The 26,332-nt window shown below is 37.9% G+C and overlaps 1 protein-coding gene across 1 annotated transcript in view; it reads left to right on the plus strand.

Moving 5' to 3' along the window:
* The window catches only part of FMNL2 (formin like 2), a 255,979-nt gene that overhangs the window by 154,300 nt on the left and 75,347 nt on the right, over positions 1-26,332 (plus strand). The window contains 4 exon segments of the mRNA XM_039855892.1: positions 9,545-9,625; positions 14,580-14,656; positions 22,836-22,919; positions 25,882-26,034. Of these exon segments, the coding sequence (XP_039711826.1) occupies positions 9,545-9,625; positions 14,580-14,656; positions 22,836-22,919; positions 25,882-26,034 (395 nt within the window).

A 26,332-nucleotide genomic window follows, 5' to 3' on the forward strand; every position in this document is an offset into this window, starting at 1 on the left:
AGTGTTTTTCTTTTATCATTTTGATACTCAGTATTTCCCCTCTATGTAATCCTAATTTTGGGTTTCAGATTTTTTGTTTGGTATTTTGTTTCCTAGCGTATTTTTTTTTTAATTCAGTATGCATCTTATGAGAATGAGAATTTTCTCTTGTATCCAAATAATTTCAATTAAAATGAATAATTCCTTAATGTCGTCTATTACCTAGTTCATATGTCCCAATTTTTCATAATACTCTTTTCACCTGGTTTGTTCAAACAAGAATCTAGTCCAGGATCAATCACACATTGCATCTGGCTGTTATATTCTTTAAGTCTGTTAGAATCAAACAGATTTTTGTTCTTGATGCTCATAGAGCGAAGAGAACCAGGCAAAGCCATTTTGTAGCAAGTTTTGTTTTCTGCATTTGTCTGATTGTTTCCTAGAGGTGTTTGAATTCCTGAATTTCCTATTAACCAGAAGTTACATGTAAAAATGTGCTAGATTGATGATGAACCTCTTTGTCTAGAATATCATAGGAAACAACGTCTGATGTCTCACTATTAGATAATATTAGTCAGTGGATCAGGTCACAATGTGAACCCTCCATTGTATAATTATGTTTTTACCCTTGAACCGAAAAGTATCTGAAGAATGTTACTTTGGGACCATCATACGCCTGGTTACCTATCAGCCTTGTACCTAGTGGGTTTAAAACTAATTGATAAACTTTTGCTGAATCAGTTGCACGAGGAGTTGCACAAAGGTGATTTTATAATCTCATTTCCCTTCTACATTAAGCCAGCAACTAGAGCTTTCAGCTGGGTCTTGGTTTTACTCTGGCATGTATTTATTCCTGGAAGTCTTTCCCTAAATTACCATTTTTCAGAGTAAGGATTTAGTTTCATAGGTACTTCAAAAGGTGGCAAATAGGTTTGCCTTTTGTAAGCATCATTGTGAACTCATGGGTTTTCAGAGCCAGTGTGTTTCAATCAATATGAGATTTTCGAGGCTCACATTATCAATACTTTGACGTATGAGAACCTCTTCATGCTGGCTCCTCTGTCCTTTTTAACATGACTCTATTAATCTTTGAGAGCTTGTTTTTATTTTGCAAAACCCATCTCTTATGCTTAACTTGTATTTTCCTTGCCCCAGACCTGGAATCTGACTTTCTCTAAGGAGCCCTATTCTTTTTAAAAGGGGATGGTATTAGCAACGAGAATGTGAGAGGGTAGAGGTCATCATAGCTGCTTGGTGCATCTGCTTCTCAAAGTTTAAGTATCTAGGCCTTGTCTAAAATATATGTCTAAAAATAGAGATCATATTGATATTTTTCAAATCATTTTTAATATTAATGTACTTAATTTCTTTGATTTTATAATTACCAGTTTTTTGTGTGTTTTTTTTTTTTGCATTGAACTGATTCCTAACATAAATGTAACTATTTGTCTTTTTCCTGTAATATAAAAAATGTCCTCCTCCCCCTCCTCCTCCTCTTCCTGAGCAGGATCATCAGAACTCAGGTATTTTTCTTTTTCTCCTCCATGATTTTGTTTATATAGTACATGGTTAGCTCAGGAGACTTTAAAAAATCTTCAGTATGTTCTTGTTTGAAAGGCATCCTTAAGTAATATGTAGTAAATGGGGGGAGAAATGTTTTTATATTCCTGTTTTTCAGGTGAAGAAACAATGAGGTGTGTTTGTACCTCTTGCATTTTTATAGAAGTACTTTCCAGGGATTTTGCAAAATTTTCTTGAAGTTTAGTGCAGACCGTAACTATGGTTTTATAATGCAAGTCTGTATTTCTAAACATAACTGGAAATATTTTTCAGCCTTTCTTTACTAAGGATTTTTTTTGTAGGTTCTTTTTTTGCACATTCTTTTTGTAGGTTGAGTAAAGAGAGGGATTCAGATATCCAAAGTAGGAAGTATAATCTAAAGCTTTAGTGTACAGGGGATCTACTTGGGGGCTTTAAGAAAATGCAGATTCTTGAGTACTTGTACTTAATGAATTGGGTCAGGAGAATTTTTGCAGTTTAACAAGCATCCTCAGTTGCTTTAGATGAAGGTTTTTGATGGCATATATTTTAAGAAATGCCAGTCTAAAAGAGGGGAAAGCTTTGGCTGCTGTGGGCAGAGAACAAAGGATTTGAAGATTATCTTGAGGATTTCCCAGTATAAATCCAATCTTCTGTCACCGTGTTCAGTTCTTATATCCCCAATAATAACAGCAGCTATACTTACTGAACACTGCTGTGTGTCCAGCAGAATCGTGGTTCTGTTTTTTCTTAGGACAACATGAAATAATAAACAAACTTCATTAACATTCCTTCCTTCCTCACAAATTCAGTAAATTCAATTAAAACACTTTAAATTGGGGGAAAATGATGAACTATGAATGGGATTAAAGAAGCCCAGTTAATATTACATATTAGAGAATGAATTATAGGATGTTATGATTAGGAAAGACCTGTTGAACTAGAAGAAACTTTTACTAGTCTAAATAAAGGAAATTATTTGGAAAAGTCTCATCAAAAGTTATTTTCAGTCTGAGAACTGTAATGGAACACTTGGAAAGTTGTCCTCTCCTCTCAGACTAGGAAAATGATTTCATATTCAGAGCTGAAGAATGCTTCAAGGCTCTCCAAGAAACTAAGGCTGTGGAATGAATCTGACATACTGATTTTTAAAGTCTAGTCTAGTGCAGAAATGGCCAACTTTTAAAGTTGGGAATGAAGAAAAGAGAGAGCTTTATTACATCCTTAACCATGGGCTCTTCCACTATTCAAAACCCCTTAGTGACTCCTGTTGTCTCTCCTGCATCCAGTAGCCTATTATTTGACGTCCACCGTTGCCCTTTCCAAGTTACCGGTTAGATCTTTTTGCCATTACCTTTGATAAACTGCGTTACTGGGACCCAGCTAAACCCCTTGAAGTTGCGAGCACGTACTCTGTGCTTTTCTACCTTTATTCCCATGGTCCCCCATCTGGAAAACTCCTCTGTCTCCTGCCTCTCACACTGTCCCAGGATATCTGTATGCTGCCTGTCCTTCAAAACTCAATTCAAAAGCTACTTTCTCCAGGGAAGTTCCTTTGATCATCTCAGTTGGAAAGAGCCTTACCTTTCTTTGAACTTCCAGACTATCACATATGGTTCTTATCATACTTTGGTTCTTATAATACTTTGTATTACAGTGATGTCTGTTGTATCTCAGAGATGAGATTTGGTGTTTTGGAATTGAATTTGTTTCATTTTGTGCTTTTTATACAGCATCTTGCATAATGATTTCTGGATGAATGAAAGAATAAAACGACAAAAAAAAAATTTGTTTTTTCACGTTGGTGCCTAGAAACAGGAGACCTAAATGTGATAGTAAGATTTAAGATGTTCAGAGTCAGGGACTTATTTAGCAAAATATTTCATCCAGTAATAACCACAGGGACCCTTCTAAATAGGATCACAGCTGGCACTAGCTGCCTCTGGTAGTTGTTAGATGAAATTAGAATCCCATCTGAGCTTGCTTTTCTTTCTATCTATTACTGTAAGTAGGTAGAGTCTTAATACTTTTTCCTCATTTTCTCTAAATTGTCCTCTTCTTTCATACAAATACTTTTTGTAGGTGGGACAGTCTGGCAGCCTTTCTGAAGTTTCAGAATTTTTTTCGGTGGGGAGGGGCATGGACTATATGTTCCCTTGGGGACTTTGGTACTCTCAGTGTTGGTGGGGTAGGAATCTAGATCTGTTTGTATAAATTTTTTTCTGCTAGTATAAATTGTTAGCCCTCTGAGGGCTGAGATGTTAAGGCTTCCCTTAGTCTCTCCTGCTTAGGAACCCTGATTCTGGTCTTGGCACCCCCCACCCCCACCCCCTGGTACATTATTCTTGGTCTCTCCTATACTGTATAAATCATTTCTGTGTATATACAATATTAAGCCCTTTTGTCTTTTCTTCTCCCTGTGTACTTATGTCAGTATTATCGATTTTAGAAGGTAAACTCCTTGAGGACATAGATTATTCCTGTCAACATAGCTCTGAAGAGCGTTTAGTACCAAGCTAAATCCTGCAAATGAGTAATCATTAATGACAATTATGCTGGCAATAATTATGGTTTGTTTAGAGACTACAATTTGCTTACTCAGCCTTGGGAAAGGAAGTGTGACTACTTTCAGCTTCTAGGAGTAAAAATCATTCAAGTGTACTGAGCTTATGTGCACAAAAGCAAAGCCCTTTGAATTTTCACTATCTGAAGTGAATTATTACGAGATCAAATAATAAAACATTAATAATGGCATAACGATGGTGACATCTAATTTATCCCTGAGGATGTTTAAGCAGTTTATGTAGCTCTGCTAATACACTACTGAAATAGAGCCAGTGGCCCTGTAGCCATCCCAAACAAGGAGAGAAACTCGGCATTATGTCCCCCGTGAGCCATCCATTTCCCAGAGACTTCCTTTATTCTCAGATATCTTGCTATAATTTCATTCCTTAAACCTAAGAATATTAAGATGTAAGACAAATTTAGAGTGAAATTCTGTTTGATTTTGGAGCTGCCTATCCAAATATAATTTATAGAGCGGAAATGCTTTTAACATGCTTGGTGTAAGTCCAGTTAACACCAAATTAACCTCAATTAAGTAATTTATTATGTAATTATGTGCATGGATAGAGTGGATACAAAGGATTATAAATGTTTTGCTAGATGAGTGGAGTGTCCAGTTCTAATCCTTTATGCAGGAAGGCTTTCAGTGACAAACTTTATTAGATTTGGGTGGAGAAAGGCGGGCATGGAGGGAGGGAGGCACCAAAGAAACAGTTCGGCTGGTTAGAAAGAACCTAAGGCTGCCTGTCTGTGTCTAATAGGGAAGACACATAGCCAGTAGCATAGCTGGTGAATTCCATCTGTTGTGGCTGACCTAATGAACTTAATATACTTCTTAATACAACCTTTAGTTAGTTCCCTTAGGAATGGCCTGGTTTTCCATTTTGGGTTGCAGTAGATGAACTTTAGTCATTAAATGAAGACCAGTAACTGCTTTGTCTTTTACTTACATGCAGGCTGTGCTGGCGTGTAGGCCACCTAACCTTCCTGGTGGCCTGTGGGGGGAGGGGAGGTGAACATAAGCCTTAGTGGATTGAGTTAATGAGAAATGTATGATAATGTAAGGCACTAGGCAGTTTCGGAGCCATTAGAGGTACAACACAGGCTTACAGCAGATGTTCTTCAGCTATGACATTAGTTTGGCTGACTTATGTCTAGCACTGGCTGTATGATCTGTACAGAGTGTTTACAATTTCTTTGTGTACTTTTAAACTTTGAAAAAGTTACCTTTAATTTATGAGAAAAGTGACGTGTATGACATTTAAAAGAAATGTAAGTCTTTGAACATTATTAAGGACTAACTGTGCCAAGCATTCTTCCATATATTGGGACTCAGAGAAGAAAAGATGTTTCTACCCTTTTAAAAACTTTTATCAAAAAGCAAGAGGAGCACACTTATTGCAGCGTGGTGAAAAGAACAAGGATCAGAGATGCAGAAAACCTGAGTTTGAATCCTTGACCTGTGCTGTGTGTGTGCGCAGGTGTGTACGAGTGTGATTTAAGGAAAGTCATTTAATATCTGAACCTCAGTTCCTCCACCTATAAAATGGAGTTAATATCGACTTGACACACAGGGAGGCTTGAGTGAGCTAAGTGGTGTAAAGATAAACTGATAAGTTTATGATAAACTGGAAAGTTATTAAAAGATAAGTTAACCTTTGAGAAACAGAAGTGCTGCCTCAGATGCAAAGGTAATTGTGTTCCTGAGCTTGCATAAATGAAGTTTTAGCAGTGAGAAGAAATTTCCTAATTATTACCAGAGAAATTGAAATCCTAACAGTCTATCGGGTAAAATATTTGCAAACAACACAGAAGCTTAATGAAGATTCTGATTCTAAGGCCTATTCTCCCCTCCTTCTCCCAGCCACTTCTCCCAGTGCAGTCTCTGGCCAGGTGCCTGAATTGGCTTTGGGCTCTTTTTTGGGGCCAGTGTGAATGCTTATGGGGAATGATTAAAAAACCCCAGAACAGTAGTTATTTCCCATCAAGAAATATTTCGTGAGGAAAATTTGATCATACAAAGAGATAAATGGCAAGAGGTCAGGGTGGTGGTGATGTTGTACTGATAAGACATTTTGAAAGAAATTTATATTTTAAAGACTTTCAGACGGCTTATCAATCCGTATCGACAAATCACTGTAATTAAAGAATATTTTTTATCCCTATGTATATTTCTGTATCATGTAACTCAAGCAGAGGACTTAATTTCTGTAAGCTCGCCACATCAATGATGCTGAGCAAGCAGGTAACCAGTTGTCGAAAATAGCACGTGGGAGATGGGGTGATGGAAAACTGCCAGCCAAGGACGTTTTGGGTTTCAATTCAAAATCAAAAATTCTAATAGAGAAAAATTATTAATTTAAATAAATATGATGTCAATAACTTGTCCAGAGTTCTTCACAATAAAAATGTGTTTTGGCAAGGTGCTGAAATTTTTCAGTGTATTCCCTCAGATGTTTCTGTTATCCAAATGTTCATATTGAAGAGACAGAAAAGGTTTGATGAACCAGATGCTGGATTTATAACTCAAACAGCAGCTCCTTTTGAGATTAGATGAACAACCTCAAGTTTTAGGAAAATGATTGGGGCTTCATATTCTTCTGCCATAGAAGTTTTATTTGAATCCCTGGATATAGGCAGAATTTTCTGAGAAGTAGCTATAATGTCAACCTACTGTTTTTTAAAGCATTAGGTGTATTCATTTTCTGTTTCTTGGAAATACATTAGTAAGTTACTCAAACAAACAAAAAATGTGCCTAAAACATAACAGTAAATGCTAATAAGCACGGTTGAAAAAGTATGAGTGTATTAAATTTAGACCTTGTCCATAATTTCAGGGGAATGATTATAGGGAAATCTTTACAGGACCAGTAAATGTATATATTTGAGAAAGCCTTTCTAGGGCACCCCAATCTTAAGTAAGAAATGGACAAAGGTTCATTGGACTATCAGAAATGGGATTCACTATGCCAATGTTATATGTTGTATTCAATCAGATTTTGTTATTTTAAAGGAATAAACATGACTTTTGTTTATTGTCACATTGCCTAAAAAGAACAAGCATTAGAAGGCTCAGCAGCTGTCCACACATTCAAATTTTAGGTCCTCAAGCAAATACTACATTAGCGACAGTTAAAATTCCCTGAGGTTCATGTGTTAAGGACCTTATATTTAGAAGTAATTGATTTCTGTAACAGAAGTGAGAACATTACATTGTCACTGGTCATAGGCTTTTTAAGAGATTGGATAATTGGATTGTTATTAAAAAGCATAAGTTTTATTATATCCTAATATAGCTCTGGCATCAACTGTTATACGCAAGGTTGGAAATAGTAACTGATTTCTCGATAGCTTATCAGTTCATTTTTCAGACCAGAGCTTTTTGTGATTATTTTAGCCTTCAGCTGAGCTATTGCTAAAACCCCATGGCACTTGGATTCTGTCTGATCCCTTAGTGAAGTGATGGTGATTTAAAAAAAAAAAAAAAGGACTTTATACATAAACACAGCAATGGCACTAGAGATGTTACTTATGAATTGTTATTTAAGAATCGCTCTTAGGATAGAGAATTTGGGGGAATAATTAGAAACAATATGCTAATCTTTTTTGTTAACAGCTTTGTTGAGATATGATTTATATGCTATTAAATTCACCTTGATCATTTTTTAAATAAAGAGAAATTATTGATAGGTATCTTACTACAAGCCACTTCCCCCTATTTTAAAACATTAAACAATAATAAAATATACTTTCACTAATAAGATTATCTTTTTGATAGTAGTAAGATGATCTTTAGCATTTCTAAATATGTAAGTGAGCAACAATTAAGTGGACCAGGAAGAATGTTGTGGTTCCCTGCATTGGGAAATACAATTTATATGGGATAAACAAATGCTTAAACATGCTGGCCAGTGTCTGTGTTGTGAAATACTACAAAATTTCATTGTGGCATAAGCAGTAATCAGTTTTAAAAAAATTACTAGGAAAATGTCTTTTGGGTTGTAGGTAAAGGAGAACCTGATGAGAATTGTCCTGATTTCATGATGAATCTTTGTTTTTCTTTTTAGAGCTGATGTGTTTAAATGTTTTTTTGGGTGTGTAATATAGCACATGTACAGAAAAGGCTGTGAAACCTAAGAATAGCATAATAAGTAGGATAAAGCCAGCACCTGTGTAACTGCTACTTCAATCAGAAATAGAACATTGCTGGCCTTTCAGGATTACTCTGTATTTCCCTTCCCCCACCTCGTCCCTCTTCAACTATTATTTTTATGTTAATGGCATCCCTCCTTCCCTCTCCCTCCCTTTTTCCCTCTCACCTTCTCCCTCTTTCTCCCTCTTTCCTTTTCTTTCTCCCTCCTTCTCTCTTTCTGTATACAACATCAATATATATATGTGTCCCAGCCATTAAAGTTTATTTTTGCCTGTTGTGTAGATCCATGTAAATGAAATCGTATGTTCTTTTTGTCTTATAAGATCAGGCTTATAACATCCATCAGTCCACACAGGAGGATGCAGTACATGAAATACAGTGTATTCATTTCCATCGTAATATACTGTTGTATGAACATAATACAAGTACTTACCCATTTCATAGTTTGTGGGCATTTGGGTTTTACTGAGTTTTTCACTACTGCTAATTATGCTGCTTTGGACATGGTCTATCAAACATGACACACATGGGCATGAGTTTCTCAAAGTATGACCTCTCCATCCACAGCATCAGCATAAAACTTGTTAGACATGCAGATTCTTGGGTCTCACCTCAGATTTACATTTAAATATCACCTTGGGATATATATTATATGCTTATTTCAACGATTGTGTTTTTGCTCAAACTATTTTTTGGGTCTTCCAGTTTGGAACTGCCTTAGGAACCCTTTAACGATCACACACACACACACACGCACACGCACACGCACGTGCACACGCACACTCTAGTCTCTTAACAAGAGACTCATACTCATTTTTGAAACAAATTGGTTTTATCCAGTTTGAGTCAAGTTTTTTTTTTAAAGATAAAATAATCAAAAAAATGTTTGCCAACTTCAGAAATATTCAAAAGAATATGCAATAGACTGAAGACCTGGTAAAAGAAGGCCTGATACCAGGTTGGGCAGAGCATTATTCCCAGAATGCAAGCTCGGAGCCCTATGAAGCGGTATAGACACTAGAGTATGGAAGACATGGGTTTGAATCCGCTCGTGCCACGGACAGCTGTGTCAGCTTAGGGAAGTACTGAATTTTTCGGAGTTTCAGTCTCCTCGTATGCAAAGAGAAGATAATAGCATCTACTATAAACAGTCAAAACTGTTAGTACGTAATGATTATCTGCTGGGTCACATTCCTACTGTGGGTATATTTCAGCCTTGGATCATCAGTATTAATGTATTTGAACATGGCTGACTGTCATGCCTTCGTACCTGTCATGCTTTTTACTTTACTTTTGTGCTTCCTGCAGGAACGATTCCAGGTGAAGAATCCTCCTCATACATACATTCAAAAGCTCAAAGGCTATCTGGATCCAGCTGTAACCAGGAAGGTAAGATGGATTTGTTTCCACTCTTTGTTGCCGCTTCTCTATTAGTGAGCAGAATCCTCTGCATTGGAGGAGGCCTTCCTTCCTCTGCGTTATAGCCTCTGCCAGAGCCTCCAAGAAAACAACCTTTGGAGACAGACGACATGAGAAGACAAAGAAAAAAGCCATCTTTCTCACGTGAGGATGTGTTTAAAAGTACTTCCTAAGATGGGAGCCATGTGCCTCTGATCGTTATTGAGTCACTGCCATTTCTAATTACACAGGGCAGTGAGTCCAGTGCAGAGGTGTTTGGGCCCCTAGAAAAGCAGGCCTTGCAAAAAGGAAAGCTTATCTTTCATGTCTTGGTGCATTTCCAGAGACCTTGAAAAATCACTAGAGCATTGTCATCCCAGCTGTGTTCTCACATCCTGTGTTGATGCTTTTAGCAGCTTCTCCCATCCTAACCCTGCTCTTGGCCCCCAGAAGGTAAAGAGAGAATAGCTGATTCCATTCTCAGCTGACTCTCTCCTGTTCCAAACAAGCCCTGCTTTGTGCAGCCACACAATTGGTTTATACTTATGCCTCGTGGTAAAGCATAAAGCCTGGCACAGCCCTGCGGGTCCGAGGCAGTCCTAGGATGTCTCAGGGCAGAGCTGTCCTTGCTTAAGATGAGTAAAGAGACTCTTCACCAGATAACGCTTGATTTTCAGTTGACCTTCCACTTCTGCTTTGAAGTCTGCAGCGAAAATATCTTGAGCTGAATTCTCTCTGTTGTTTCCACATGCGACTCATCAGAGCAGAAGGGCACACTTTTCCTAGTTAGCCACTGTTTCCAGGGCTCTAGTATTTCTTAAAAAATCTTTTTCTTCATCTTTTGCTTCTACTCTACACCCCCCCCAAAAAAAAATATCAAACAAAGGGGAGCAGCTATTATTTCCTTTTGGAAGTTTCCTGGCCCTTTGTGCTATGGTTAACATGTAGGCAAGCAGAAATAAAATCTAGGCATAATGATGAAAATGGACTGTAGATTTTTGCTATTGACTAGAACGTCATATGTGACTTGAATGACAGCCTCATTTTCTAAGAACAGACCTGTCAAAGTATCATAATATTTTTCCTCCTCACAAATATGGCACATACATTTCTTTTTTAAAAAGAGTTTCTGTCAGCCCCACTAAATGAGACAGCTGCTTAATTCTCATTTGTTCCTTTTTTGTTTCTTCCTCCCAAGGATGTAGCAGTCTCAATTTAATCATATTACATAGGGCTAAATGAAGGCACATCCATACACACAAAACAGAACCTGAAAGCCTCAGGTGATTTTCTAGGCTGTTTCTTTGTACAGGGCAGCAAGATTCTATTTTAGAAACATTTTCAGAAATCTCCAGGCAGAAACCTTCAGGCACGATAGCTCTGACCCCAGCATTAGGCATACTCGCCCCAAGCTGAGCATGGCCAAAACATTAACGCTTGTACACAAGACTGAGAGCTCCCCTCAGAGCATGTTCCATTCCCAAACAATTATTGCAACATTTGTCAGATTCTGAAAAGAAAGGAGAAAACGCGTTGTCTCCTAGAGAGCGTTTCTTAGACTCCAGCTTCAGACCCCATAGGGAGGAAGATTCTTAGACTCCAGCTTCAGACCCCATAGGGGGGAAGTGGGTTCCTCCTGGCATAGTCCCAGTTCTCCTTTAGAAAGATTATTTCTGGGTTAAGGCAAAGACTGTAAAACAAAAAACAAAGAAGAGTCTAAGAAATTGTTTTTACTCCCATGTAAATAACCTAATAAAGAGGTCCAAGACAAAGATGTCAGTTTGGGTTGGCCTCATTCCTGAAATCTCTGCCCTGAACCATGTGTGTTCACCTGGATGGCCTTGTTTGGTCTGGGCCTCATCTTTCACCCTTGCTCATTTGGCTCAGACAAAAATAAAATGGATGTTGGATGAACCATCCCTGCTTTTAGTATGATTTCTGTCAGGAACTGGCAGTAGGAAATGATCTGTTCCACTCAACATAATTGTCATGCTTAAAGCCTGGAAGAAAAGGAGATTTTGTTTGGAATAAGGCATGGCTTGCAGTTAAAATGAGTGTAAGATTCTCAGCTGTATTATGTGGGGTTGGGGGGTGGGAAAGATTTCAATTCAGGGCTTTCAATTTTAGCCAGACAGCGTAGGCTGAGCAGTCTTCCCTTAACTGCATCTGGAGCCCTTGAATACTTCACTCATTAATTTTTTGTTTATATTGAATACAAGATACTTAATTTGCTGTCTTCTAAAAATTTTCTTAAGCATATGCTACTTAAATTTTCTTCTGAATAGGTTTAAACCCTCTAGGGCAGGGAAGGAAGAGCCTCAATTAGATATTTTTGTGACTAGAACTCTCCAAACCAGCCTCCTCATTTAATACCGGGCACTTCTTCGTCAGTGCTTTGCGGGGTGGGATTGGGATGGCTCATGTCTGGCTCGCAGAGGCTTCTGACCATGGAGAAAGAAGTCTGTGGTGCTGCAGTTGTGAATAGAAACCTATTGTTTAGGTCTCTAGGGCTCAGCTGCCTCTGTGGGCCTGTCCTTGGCCTTCCTCTGACGGAGCGGTCCGGGACGGTGGTGGAGGCTGCTAACAGACGGTGCCCGGCTCCTTGTTGCTGGTCCCCACAGGCACGCAGTTTCCCTTCTAATGCATTCTGGATGTATTCTAGGAGTGCAGAGTGTTAGTATTTCTTGTTCATGTGTTAAGTGGGTGCCAAGGCTTCTCTCTCGTCCAGGGTCCAGCTGAAAATGGTACAGTTCCCAAAAGAATATAACAGAGGGGTGAGATCAGTTTAGTTTTACCTCAGGTATCGTGCTGTTGCCATAGTAAATGCCTGATAAATAATATCTGCTATGGTCGTTTCCATTATCTCACAGAGTTTTGATGGAATTTTGTTTTGATATATGCCTATTAGCCTGTCAGCAGATCCTCTTTTTTACTCTTGGGTTCTCAGTGCTTCCCTGGATGCCCTTTTAGCTGACGATGTCTAGAAGGGATGACCTTGCCCTGAAGAAGCATAAAGCAGAGTTAGGGGACCAGCAAAGGCTTCAGGGAGCAAGTCAGAACTGTGCATAATGCATAGTCAGGAACACTGAGTTGTTTTCTAAAAGCGCATGTGCAGACAGCCCAAGACTTGTGACTCTGACATGGGAACGTTCTCTCTGGAGCAGCCAGCACACCTGGAATTGGTTTCTTCAGCTGTGTGGCCATGGATTCTACCTCATCAGCAGCCCTCCTTGTTTGAAAACTCTCCAGGAAGCACTAGGCTTAGATGTCCCTCCGAACTATAGATGACTCTTTGCCATTTTTAAGGCTTTTCCTGACAAAAAGAGGCCTGCTCTTCTTTTTTTTAAAGCATCAGGGGTGCTTTTATTTTGTATTTCTCACTGTACCTACATTCTAAAATCTGAGAAAGTCTTTAAGGGTGTTTTAGGGATGGCAACCAGGGGGAAATTGTGATCCTTTTGGCCAGGGTGAGAAGCAGTTGGGGGAGAAGCAAAAGGCCTTCAGAAGAGGAGAAGAGGGTGACAGGTTTGTAGGTCTTCACTGGGGCGCCAGGATCCATCTGTGGCATGCATGACTCTCCCCACCCGATATCCTGGAATCCTTTCCAGACTTTCTCCTTTCCTTCCTTTCTTTGTATGCCTTTGCCTTCGGAGCTGGATAACCCTGTTAATACTGCAATTGTGGCAGCAGAGGAAGGTCCCTAATATCTCGAGTTAGAATTCCCAAAGACTTTTCCTAAAAACAGTGTAACATGAAGGTGGTTCGGGTCTGTAGGACGAAGAATGTAGAGCTCTTAGAAGTCATTGTACATCAAATGTCCCTCTTCTAGAGTGGCCTAAGACTTTAGTTGCTGTAAAAAATGTTTGTGTAGGAAATTGTGTTCCAGAGAACTGATGTGCAGTGCAACCTAATGATTCCTTGGAGATTATTTAGATTTGAAAAGATAGATGGATAAATACATTTACTATCAGAAGAGGATTCATCGAAGAAGATCGACTTAAGAGAGTTCTGGAAGGATTGGTGGGATTTTATAGGCAGGGGAATAAGGAAAGGCATTCCGAAAGTAGAAGAGAGGTGCTCCAGAAGAGGGACCTTCCAAATGAGGGCTCATGGGCAGAGATAACTCTGAATATTTATTTTTGGGAAATGTAGGTCATGCAGAAAAAAATTAACATAGCAAAGCCTGAGACTGCCACCTTAGAAAGGCCTGCTTGCAAGGCTGGCTCTTGGTTGTCAACTGAGAACCTAGATTTCGGGAGCATTCCCACCATTTCCTGATAGAATGACTCACGGTGCCTAAACTGTTGATGCCAACGATATGGTTTAAGTTGAATGCTTGTTTTCCTTCTGGGAGTCTGGACTTTCGGTATGTGCTAGGCAGAGAGTGCCTCCCTGACCAGCCCCCAATAAAAACCCTGGGCACTGAGTCTCTAATGAGCTTCCCTGGTAGACAACATTTCACGAGTTTTGTCATTTGTGACTCCTCTGGGAGAAGACTCTTAGAAGCTTATATCTGGTTGGCTCCAGACTTCACCCCGGGTGTCATTTCCCTTTGCTGACTGTGCCTTGTATTTTCTTGCTGTAATAAATCCTAGCCATAAGGACAACTGTACGCTGCATCCTGTGAGTCCATAGGTCACTGAAACTGGGGCGGTCTTAGGGACCCCAACACATAGGTATGTTGGTAAATATTGTTGTTTTGTGGAATTGGGAAAAGAAAATTTCCTTACTCAAAGTACATGAAATAAGTCATTTTCCCCAGTCCTTTCATATAAGCTGATTTTCATGATGAGAAAAAATTGTGTGCTTTGCTAAAAGAAATGTGAGAGAAGCCTACTTTAGAAGCAGAGATATTTTCCTATTGTGTTAAACTTGTTACAAGTAAGCTGCAGTTATAGCAGTTGCTAAAATATGTTTTGTGGGAATATGTGTTTTTGCATTATAGAAATTCAGACGGCGTGTTCAAGAATCCACACAAGTGCTAAGAGAACTGGAAATTTCTTTAAGAACCAACCATATTGGGTAAGTGTGCCCATTTAACATTTTAGCTCTACGGCTTTTGGACACTTTACAAAGTGACCGAATCACATGCAAAGAGTTACGCTTCCTTACTGTTCATTCTAAGCTAGCAGACTGAAGTTTAGATGGGCGAAACTTGTGTTAGTGCTGGAATTGTTCACTGTACGAGAATCAATAGAAGCAGGACAGGCAGACCTCGATTGTGGGTATTTATAACCATTCTAAAGTTTTTTGCTTGGATGCAGCGATAAGTGCTTGGTCTCGTAATAATAATTCCCTGGCAAATCAGGAACCCTGCAAGAAGTAATGTAGATGGAGATCCTGGAAGATCTCTAAGTCTAAACTTTGTTTAACACCCAACAAATCATTTAACCCATTGGGTTTTCGTTCTTTGAGTTTTACATTGAGAAAACTTTAGATCTTTTAGAATTTTCCCCTGTGGCATTCTTTGCAGGTCTTTTGGAAAAGACATGTATATTATTTTATAGTTTTACAGACTATTCTGTAAAATAAATATATTACATAAATAACAGTGTACTTCTGCTTTAGATGGTGTTTGTTACAAGCCATTAAAATGTGTTAATTTTCACAGTTATTTCAGAATAAGCTTTTTTAGCAACAAAATGTTAACGTTTTATTTATATCATCTACACAATTCAATTAAAGAAATAATCAATTGCAAACTTATTCAAATAAAGTGCTTGTAAGTTCAGTATAATGCATGAAACATCAATTGCTATAACTGTACATAGAATTATAGAGAGTCTAAGTTTAGGTGGTATTTAAAGTTATTAATTTTGACTCATTAACTTGGAATTTATGATAATGTAAATGAGGACTCACAGGCTTGTGTACTGTTCACAGTGGAAGAAGTCTTAGAAAACATCAAGACTGGAGGTTTCTCAACTGCACTGTGTATGTGTGTGTGCATGCACGTGCACGCACGTGTGAGAATTAGCGTTTTTAAATTGCAGATATGCAAGGTTGATTTATAGGAGATGGAGCCTGAGCGCGAATGTTCATTTCCTAAAGGGTAACTTTGCACCTTTGTCACCTTGACAATGAAGTATTTGAAAAATGAACTGATTCTAACTAAACTTGAAAAGCACCTTTGTCCCAGCAAATAGGCTATAGAAAAATGGATCATAACATCATGATTTAGACCTGGAAGAGAAATTAAGGATTATGTAGTCCCTCATTTTACAGATTAAAAGATTTAAGGACCAGAGAAGGTGAGTGAATCCCACAAAGTCGACAGCTGTAGAGCCAGGTGCGTTGGTTCAAAATGCCGTGTTCTTTTTCTAATGTAGCCTCATCTGGCAGCTCTGTCCCTGAAAGGAAATAAGATAACCAGGACTCTGGGTTCAAAGCAACGCTGCTCATCTATTGGGAGTGAAAGTGGTGGTGATTTCAAACAGTTGGGCATCCAAGCTTTGGAAATTCAAGTACTTTCCAATATTTGTGAATCAGGAGCTAGATTCCATATGGTAAGGTCTGACCCTAAACAGTTGGCACCACTTCTTGACTGAAAGTTGTGGAATGAACTGCAGCCAGGATTTCTACAAATTGTCAAGAAGCATTTCTTCAAGCATTGCTCGCATAAGGTGAAATTGACCATCAAATACCAAAGCAAGATGATCATTTTCAATACAAAGTTGGCTGAATACTAGAGCCCGGGTTGGGTTGAAGCCAGTGCAAATCTGCAAGCAATTGGAGTGGTTTGTTGTTTAGGATACTATAGGCATGTTGAAAGATTCTTACATTCCTTTCATCTTCTCCAGCTGAAATTTTCCCTTGTCTGCCACCTATGTGGAACACTTGGATAGCTTTGGCTTTAGCAGCAGAAAAAAATCACAGCGCTGCATTATCTAGTTGTGTGTAACTAGTTACTGGCGTAACCTTACATGGCAGTATGGAATGAAGCCACACACTAGAATTTCGACCTATCTTGCCTGTCCTGAAAACCCAAACCTGAACTGGACTCTTCATTATGGAAACTAACTGGCTTGACTTCATTTGATTGGAAATGTTCTGAAAAGTTATTCAATGATGTGAAAATAATCAGTTCCTACAATGAGGGATTCTTAGAATGCAGGGTGCTCTATAAGAGATCCATGGAATTAATGCACTCTTTGAGGTTCCATAACAGAGGTAATTGGGTGCCTATTTGCCTTCTGGAAAGAGAGATCTTGGTTCAGATTTTCCAGTGTCCCCTCCCCCCCTTATTTGTTATTTGACCTAAGATAAGTTATATGAACTCTTTGTACTTAACCATATGACCCTAAGTTAACTTCTCATCTATGAAATGAGGATAGTACTTATTCCATAGGAATGTTGTAAGGATTAAATGAGATAACAGAAGATCTAATATAGGATTTAATAAATAATAATTACTCAATATAGGATAACTGTTTGTTATGCTTGTTGAAAATGTATCTGGTAATAATTAAGCAATATTATGTAATATGTCCCAAAGGAATTCCATGCAGAGAATGTTGCCTTCTCTGTCTAAAATGACTCCGACGCCTAGGAGATCGTGATTCCCAGAAATTAAAAGGAAGAATCACATTTAAAATCTACTTGCCCTAAAAATTCTTGGCACATGCTTGCATTTCAAGGTTAAAGTCTGGGGCTTTGCTGAGATAACATTTCAAGCTACAGCTTTGTCAAGCAAAGGGTTTGTTTTGAGTTTTGATGTTAGCCTAAAACTCTATAAATGGAGCAATCTTCTGAGAAAGAAAATTAATTTTCTTTGAGCCAAATTGAAATAAGAATTAGACTAGAAATAATCTCATTCACTTACTCGTTGGAGCTCTAATAATATAAAAGAATTGGATTATGACTTATCCAAGATCTTGAAATGACTGGAAATACCCTTGAAAGGAGACAAGTCATGTTGAAACACTTTGGCTGTGTAGTGTGAGTAGGCACATGTCATGATGTTTTGGATGTCAGGGTGATAAGATTCAAGTGATGGCAAGGGTGGTGAGCTAGATAGATTTATGGGCTTTATTTCATGGAACTGAAGTGTAGACTCTCTCTCTTTGCAGGTAATTTATTTTCATAAAATTCCCTGTTATGATAGAAAATTAATTTTCATCCTTGAGTACAAAGTCATAGAAATTCTGAAAGATGCTCATTTCACTTTATCTCACTAGGAGAGTTGATGGCACGGGCATGAGGTTGTAGGAGGAATGTATGAATTGGCAGGGGGAGGAGGAGATTTGTAGAAAAGGAAAGGAACCAAGGAAGTACTCTGACAAATTCACTACTGGACTCCCTGCTGCTTTGTGAAACAGTGTGGGCTGGGCCAGGCCAAAAGGAGAAAGAGAAAAGAATAACTAAGGCTGGTTTTAAGAGGCATAAAACATGTATGGGGCGGGGCGGGGGTGGAAGGGCACATGCATCAAGCCATCCTATGATTAATTCATTCTTTGATGGTGCTTTTTGGAAATTCTCAAGATCATAATCGTTTTATCATTTATTAAACCCTGTATTAGGCACGTTACATGTGTGGTTTTATTTACTTACTGCGCAATCTTTTTATTATTGCTTTTTACCTCTGAACCTCTGTTTTACACATGAGAAAACTGAGTCAGCTATTTAAGTATCTTGCTCAAGTCCACACAACTCAGAAGCACTGAGATTCGAACCTAGATACATTCGAATCTAAAGCCCGTTATAGAAAACCAGCAGTTCTCAAATTTTTAAATTTTAGGACTTCTTTGCTCTCTCAAATTATTTTGAGCCCCAATAAGCTTTTATTAATGTGGGTTTTATCTATTAACTTTTATAATATTGGAAATTTAAATGGATACATTTATACATTTTAAATATGCTTATTTAATAAAATTTAATAATAAATATTTAATAAGTATAAATATGTAAATATAAAGTATAAACATAGCACAAATAATGTTACATAAAAATAAATTATTTTCCAAAGCAAAAAAAAAAAAAAATCAATGGCAAGACTGGCATTGATTTACATGTTTACAAATCCGTGTCTCGTTAATAGAAGGCAGCTGGATTCTCATATCTTTGCATTCACTTTGTTGTGATGTGTTCTTTCGGTTGCTATATATGACGAAAACCTGGCCTTACACAGATACACACTTGGAAAAAAGAGTTTTTAAATAACCTTTTCAGATTTTTTGGATATTCTTCTTTGATATTACATGAAAATTCAAGAAGTGGCAGTTCTTAAAGTTAGCTGCAGTATGAAATCTGATACCGTATCAGTGAGCTTTTTTACTGTTAGACTAAAATCTATTTTACTGTCTTGCACTAGAATGAGTCTTTTTACCCATCATTATTTTGTAACAATACAAATTGGTCATTTGGAAAATATTGTTTCACTGAATTATTCTGATCTTTTAAACATCAGCAAATTTTATTCTACCCTATACAAACAATCATGTTTGTTACAAGCACCATTCTCTTCAGAATATGCTTTTAAGTATTGAGAAGCTGTCAGGCTAATGGTGTTGAATACAAGTGTTCTAAAGTTCTATTTTTTTGTGTTCAAGGGCTCAGATTTTATCAGCGACACAAATAATGTCAGTTGTTTTCCTCAGAATGACAGACTCACTTCATTCACTTTTGAGAAAATACCAAATACCCAAGACAGAATAAGCACAGTTTGTCAGGCATTTTACATTCCGTGTAAAGTGATAGTTCAGTTTGCAACTCAGATAATTGCACAAGTGCTTTTCCTTAAGACAACTGTGGCACTTGGATGGGCAGCAGATGTGCTTTCTGTGGGTTTTTCATCTTATCACACAGAAAATTAAAAAGATGTATATTCAAAGAGGAAGCTTTAATAAATCAATAGTTTTTATTGATTCACTAAGGACAGTTTAAGTGAAGCTGACTTTTTTTCCCCTTCTTGAGTATATGGGATGAAGAAGACAATAGGTATATTCTTTGGTGGCAGCAGTTTTACCTACAGTCGTTTTGTACCATCAGTGCAAGTGTCAGCACAGTAGTTGACAAAAACAACTACTTTCTTAAGTAAAGGTTTTTCCAGAGCTGTTTTTCATGACCACAGTCTCTTCCAGCTCCTGAGCAGCTACTTGGAATTTGCCTAATTCACATTTACAACATGGTAATTACAGTGAATCTGTGAGGCACTTAGTGAGTGATGCATGCTGTCAGAATCAGAAATAATTCTGCTTTCCCAAACCTACAATTACCCAATTTGAAGCAGTTTGCATATTGGTAATATATAAAAAAGTGTGTGTAGCATCCACAGAGGTGAAAATGGAAATTGACTGCAGGAACCTAAATTTCTGTTATTCCATTGCATGATCATATATATAAATCTGCAGAATGGGGCATCCATTTTTTAAATGCCTTTAGATTCAAGAAACTGCTTTGAAGGTTGCTTTTTCTCATCTTCACCTATTTTCTTTCCATCTTCTTTCATTTCCATAGAGTTTACTCTCACATCTGTTTTCTCCATACAGAATATCCCAAGTGTGGAAGGGATAGGGATTAAGAGGACAGGGGAAAAGTGAAGCCTTTTTTTTTTTTCCTTCTTATAATTCATAGCTTTTTTGTTGAAATGACTTTGCTTACCTGATGTCAATTGACAGAGAAGGTAAGATAGTGAACCATGATGAATTTTTATCTTCTTTCCTGAATCACTTAGGGGTTTCTGGGCCTGATCAAGGACCCAGGGAATATCTTGTAGCTTACAGAAAAGAAAAAAAAAAAAGGTTAACTGCAGGAAGTTAAACCTTTCCAAGGCAGGACATAGTTACTCTCTAGCCAGCTTTTTAGGAGCTGAGCAGCTGGCTCCTGCCTTTCATTTCGAAAGTTGGTTTTAAGGCACTTTTGCTCAAAGTCAGCAATTGGGAGTAGGGGTAACGATAAGTGCATTGAGTTGAAGTAAGAGAAGCTAATTAATAGTTTTTAGCCCTGCATTAAAATATGTGTATGTTAGCGTTTTGAGTCAAGAGAATTGTAGCTCAGGCTGTACTTGGCTCTTTCCTCCCCTTCTTTCCTTCCCCTCTCCCTCTTTTCCATCCTCTTCTTTTTAATTTTATTATCTCTGAGTCATTTTCCTCCTATCCAGTTTGTGGCTGAACTTTCTAAGTCAGATGGATATGTTAGTGCTTGGGACAGTGACAGGTCCTTGGGGTGTCCTGGACCATCTTTACTCTTTAGGGTCAGTGTCTGGAAGATCAACCAGAAGGAACTAAATGGCTTTTTTTCCCCTCAACTCTGAAATTAGAGTACTCTCATGGGCCACTGGGATAGATTATGTAGAACCGAGACTGCCCTGAAAAATCTGGTCCTTGTGGTGACTTCTCCAATTAAATAGATGACCCTCAGGCCCAGATCTGGGGGTTCTTGCTGTGCACCCATCACCAAGGGCGAGTTTAAATCCTACAGTCAGAGCCTGGATGCCAGACTAATGGAGAGGCCTGAGAGAAGCCGAGGGGCTTGAATTTCAGGAGCAGCTAGTCATCTGATTTTCATAGCGAGTTTCAGCCTTTCTTTAGCCTCCTACCAGTTGTAAAAAGAAAAAAAAAAATCACCTTTTACTATTTCTAAGCTTCTATTTATCAGTGCTTAAAAGTGTCCAGTATCTCCGGAGATTTAGCTGCAGAGTGAGTAATTAAATCAAATCAAATGAAAATAAGTAGAAGCCATGAGACGGTGTATGTGATGCTTTCAAAGTGAAGCTTCAGCCTGGATCAGTAGCCAGCCCTGTTAGTTTTGGTCTGTTCTTATAACAAAGCCACTTTGTGAAGTCCAGTGGGTGGTGTTTTCTTCGCCATTGTTGCCACTCTAGGTCTCTTTTAAATTAAATGTTATTTCCTTCCGGGTGGTTATATTAAGTGCATACATTTTATGATAGTCTGCCTGCGGCTCTTAGGGGAAAATACGAAACAAGCTGTCTTCTTTTCCCATCTTACTGCCTGTTGGAAACTACCTGCAGACCAGAATTTACATCATGGAGATGACAGGACTAAAAGAAAGTGAACTTTGAGGGTAAAACAAAAGCAAAGAAAACATCCTTTAAAAAACAAAAATAGAAAACAGCCATCCTGAGTTCACCAGATTTTTTTCTTCCTTTAAGACAAAGACCTCAAAGGGCTGATTCTCCTCAAGGATACACAGTAGGATTGTCCTAATGTTGTTCTAACAGCTCTCAACACTGGCTTGCATTGTAGCTATCGTGTCCACAGCTGGTGGATCTCGTTGGCTTGGTGTGCATGGAAGAAGGCAACCATTTTGGAATACCATTGGGAGATGTACCACAAGTTTTATTCCTGTGATAGTAGCAGACCTTTTTATTTAATATTTGTTGGCATTTCCAATCTAGCAAAGGCTTAATGGAGTATCAAATGTCTTTGAAGATGGAAGTATTGGAAGAAATCTGTAAGATGGGGTAACAACTACTTATCCTCAGTACCTGAAGTTTCTGTTTGACAACTCTATTTAATCTCTAGGAGTTATTATAAATAATGAATAAAAATATGTAAAATACAGTGAACTACATTTAAATCCATCATTCAAATGCAAGATGATACTATTTTAAAATGACTTTAAAAAAACATGATATTTGTCACGTCTCAGCTTTGATGATGGTGTTTGGTGCCTGCAACTTCTTAAAAAGTTTTAGCATTCATGGAAAAAATTAAGCAAATCATCCTTATTGAATTTCCAGAAGCCCATAAACACTGGTTTCTCATTGGTAGGTTAGTGTTTTCTGCAGCTTAGTGTGCCAAGAAAGAGTTGAATGTGAATTTGGACTCATGCCTGGATTTCAGTGGTTATGTCGTCATGTCCCCAGCCTGCCTCATTCCCTGTGTAGTCTTGGCTGCTTTAACAAGCAGGCTGTGGATCAGTTATGGTAGAAAAAGTACATTTAGCAAGTTCCTTTTTTAGAACATTTCTTATAGGTTATCTTAAGTCTCTTAAGCAGTAAAATGCAAAGAAGGCAGACATATACCTTTTGCCCCCTATTCTCGCACATTGAAATGTCGTGATTTTCTTAGTTGTCGTATCCAAAAGCTCCTACCTCATGTGATAGAGTCCAGGCCTCCTTTCTCTGTATTTCCTTTCAGGCAATGAATGTTTGTGGTAGAAAAACAAAAGTTTTCACTGTGGCCTATTGTGGCAGAACATGTGATGAAGTTCACCAATAACTTTTTTTTCCCCCCAACAGATGGGTCAGAGAGTTTTTGAATGAAGAAAACAAAGGTCTTGATGTTCTAGTGGAGTATCTATCATTTGCTCAGTATGCGGTAACGTAAGTAAAACTTGGCTTGTTTCTTTTTCGTTTTATGTGGTCACAGAAGATGGAGCTCAGTGGTAAAATTATATACTACACTGAGGGGAGAAACCATAAGCAGATGTAGTAAAGTTTAAGGAGGTTTGTTTCTATTCAAGTAACTAAAAGCAAACATATATTGTTATTAGAAATGCTTTTCAGGCAGAAATAAAACAGGGGAGTAAACATTACCCTTAAAGGAGTCCTAATTTTAAAAAGAAATACATTCTTTAGTGCTCAAGTTATATATATCTGCATGGTAGAATACTCTAGCAGTTATTGAAAGAGACGTATGTTATATGGTTGAGTGAATAAAGCAAGATACAAAAGAATGAGTCCCTTTTTATTTTATAAAATGACATACGTATGCATATTCATATGTGCTAGAAAATATAGACATAGATACCAGTCTGGAAGAAAGGATAAACAAGAGGCTTTCCCTTTTTACTTTATATGTATTTGTATTTGTATTTATTTATTTATTTTTTTGACTTGCCCTTTATAAGGGGGAAGGCGAATACTGGAGCAGAGCAGGGAAAAAAAAATCAACTTTTTAACCTTATTTTTGTTAATTCACAAAACTTTACCATTTGCTTCACTTCTGGAAAGATTCACAACGGGAATGAAAAGTCTATATTTGAATGAGATATTCTCTTCTCCACATTTCTTCCTTGAATCCAAAAATATTTCAGTATCCACAGATTACTCTTATATGCACAGCTTGAGAACTAATATTGTATTTTTAATTTGACTGGAAGACATTTTGGCCTACTTGTTTTTTCTCCTCAGCTCTTCTTTTCAAAGCAGTAACTTGTTTTTTTTGTATTGCCTCACTCCAGTAAAGTCTTAAGACCAAACCAGATGTTATCTTATATTCCTCATTACTTCCTTGAGAATTTGTGAGAAAGCTATAATTACTCCTATCTTGTTGATGCAGAAACTAAAGTATTAACTGAAACTGGCTTGATGAGTTTCAGTTTTGATAACTCACATGGAACAGAGTAAGAAAAACCAAAAAGACAAGTTCTTACCTTTCAGAGAAATTGTCCTCTGAAATATAATCCTAGATCTTATAGCATACTCTTCCAAAGGTCTATCTACATTTATGTGAAAAGTTGCTAATCTCCCTTACACTTCATATTACATGACAAGACAATATTACCCTGTTGCGTATTTTAAAATCTGGAGGAATATTTATGGCATTAAGGAAGGGCTAAGAAACTTTAGGAATAATGAAAAGAATGGCATGCTGTATATTATGTTTGCTGTAATTAACCCTTTCCCTACATCACAATAGAGCTTGCAATCTAGCTTTCTCAAATGTACCCTTACATAAAACTAGCAGGAAAAGGTAGTACTACTATGAGGGAATTCCAGTCTGTGGTGGAAGATCAAACCCAACAGAAGATCAGAACTCAAGAGCTTTTGCTTCCTAATCTGCTACTTTTTTGGCATTAACTTTACATTCTTTGCTTATTAGTTTTGCTTTTCTTTTGCTTTAATTAGATGAAAAATCGTAGATGATTTTTTTTCTTTCTTTCTTGAAACTAATGGGCTGGAGAACATCTTATTATTCCTTGGCATTTGACAGTTTCCTAGCCCATGTAATGTGAAACAACAGTCTCGTGCTCCATCCCTAAACAAACTCTGGCCAAGGTGTGCGGTTCTTTTTCCTGCTGTGTGAGAGTGGGGGGTGAGCTGACAGGAACATGAGATGCTCAACAGCTGAATGACACGGGGGGCTGCAGGGCCACTTGAGTGTTAAAGGCCTGAGTGATCTTGGAATGTCTCCTTGGCATAACCTTCTCCAATATCAATTACAGGCTTCTATTTTTAGTACTAAGGGTCTGTTCGATTACTCAGTTCCACCTCTTTTCTGTTCAGCACTGTTTTCCTGCATCCTAAGGCAGAATAAAATTTTCAGACCGATTCAATGACTTTATATGCCAGTCCGTGCCATCTGGATATTTAATAAATGGAGTGTATCACGTAGTTTACAGATCACCGTTCTAACCAAATGTTTTATTTTGGCAATCATACTTTTATAAAAGTCACACTTTTTCATAAAGAGTCATACTTGTTATTTATAACCTGCATTATTGCTGTTTCTTATGTGATAGCCTCCAAGATCTTCCAGATGATTATTAATTATAGCTGCCTTCTGTTATTCTCTATCTGATCTGGTGTTGCTTCGTGGAACTAGGGTAGAAACAACTGATAAAATATTCTGAGGGTGGGGAACAGAGTTACTGGCTTTGGGAGGGGGAAAATATACAGAACAAAAAGACCTGTAGGTTTAAAAACTTTGTTCCTAAAATTATACTAAAATGAGTGACTTAACTTGCCATTTATTCTAACATGGTTAACATGAGTAATAACCTCAAAAAAATGTCAGAGAAACAACAATCCTACTTTAAAGAGCACCACATTGGGGAGAGATTCCAAAATCAAAGCAAATTCATAACTTTGTGAGTAATGTATCACATATGGTTGGAAAAGTATACTTGCCAACACACTAGGAGAAAATGCTCAGTGAAAATTGATGGGTAGGAATAAATTAGTATAAGCCTAACATATTGACTTGTTAAAGCAAAATGAAGACAGCTGTAAGATCTCCTTTCTCCTTAGCAATGCTGGCAATTGGTAAGTTAGCAAGCCTTGAAGTAAAATGCAAATAATATACATATATATTGTTTGTATTTAAGTTTTGCTGTTGTTCAGCTGTTATTCTACCTGGCCCAGTATTTGTCATTCTGTATTTTTGAAGCTAACACTGAGTCCATGGAAATTCTTTTCTATTTCCTTTTTAGTTTCCTTTGTTTGCAAAGACTACCTTATATTAAGGTGCCAATGTATAATAGGAGGGCGCAAGTTGTGCACATTCGTGTATTTGTGTGAATCTTTATGTCTTCAGTGGCATTTTTTGTTGTCGTTGTTTTAGTTTTGACTTTGAAAGCGTGGAAAGCACTGTGGAGAGCTCGGTGGACAAATCAAAGCCCTGGAGCAGGTCCATCGAGGACCTGCACAGAGGGAGCAACCTGCCCTCCCCCGCGGGGAACAGTGTGTCTCGCTCAGGAAGACATTCTGCACTGCGGTGAGTTCCTTTAATCAGGAGGGAGGCAAATTTGGTAGGATACACTGGGACAAAAGAGTCCCTCACATCTGTGATGATCCTGGACCATGTAGTGCTGTATCTTGCCACACAGCACCTGTATTTCCAGTGATTCCAAATGAACGTTTTTTTCAGGAGTTCCTGGGATCATCACTCGGGCAGTATGCTATAAGCTTTAAATAGCTTCCAGGAAACACCACAGCACAAAGAGAAAATTCTCCCAAATGATACTACAAGAGAGTAGTCTCCATAGAGGCAAATAAGTTTCTGAAACCAGGGA

Source organism: Pteropus medius, unplaced genomic scaffold (assembly GCF_902729225.1).
Source record: "Pteropus medius unplaced genomic scaffold, Ma_sr-lr_union100, whole genome shotgun sequence".
In the NCBI taxonomy this organism is placed as follows: domain Eukaryota; kingdom Metazoa; phylum Chordata; class Mammalia; order Chiroptera; family Pteropodidae; genus Pteropus; species Pteropus medius.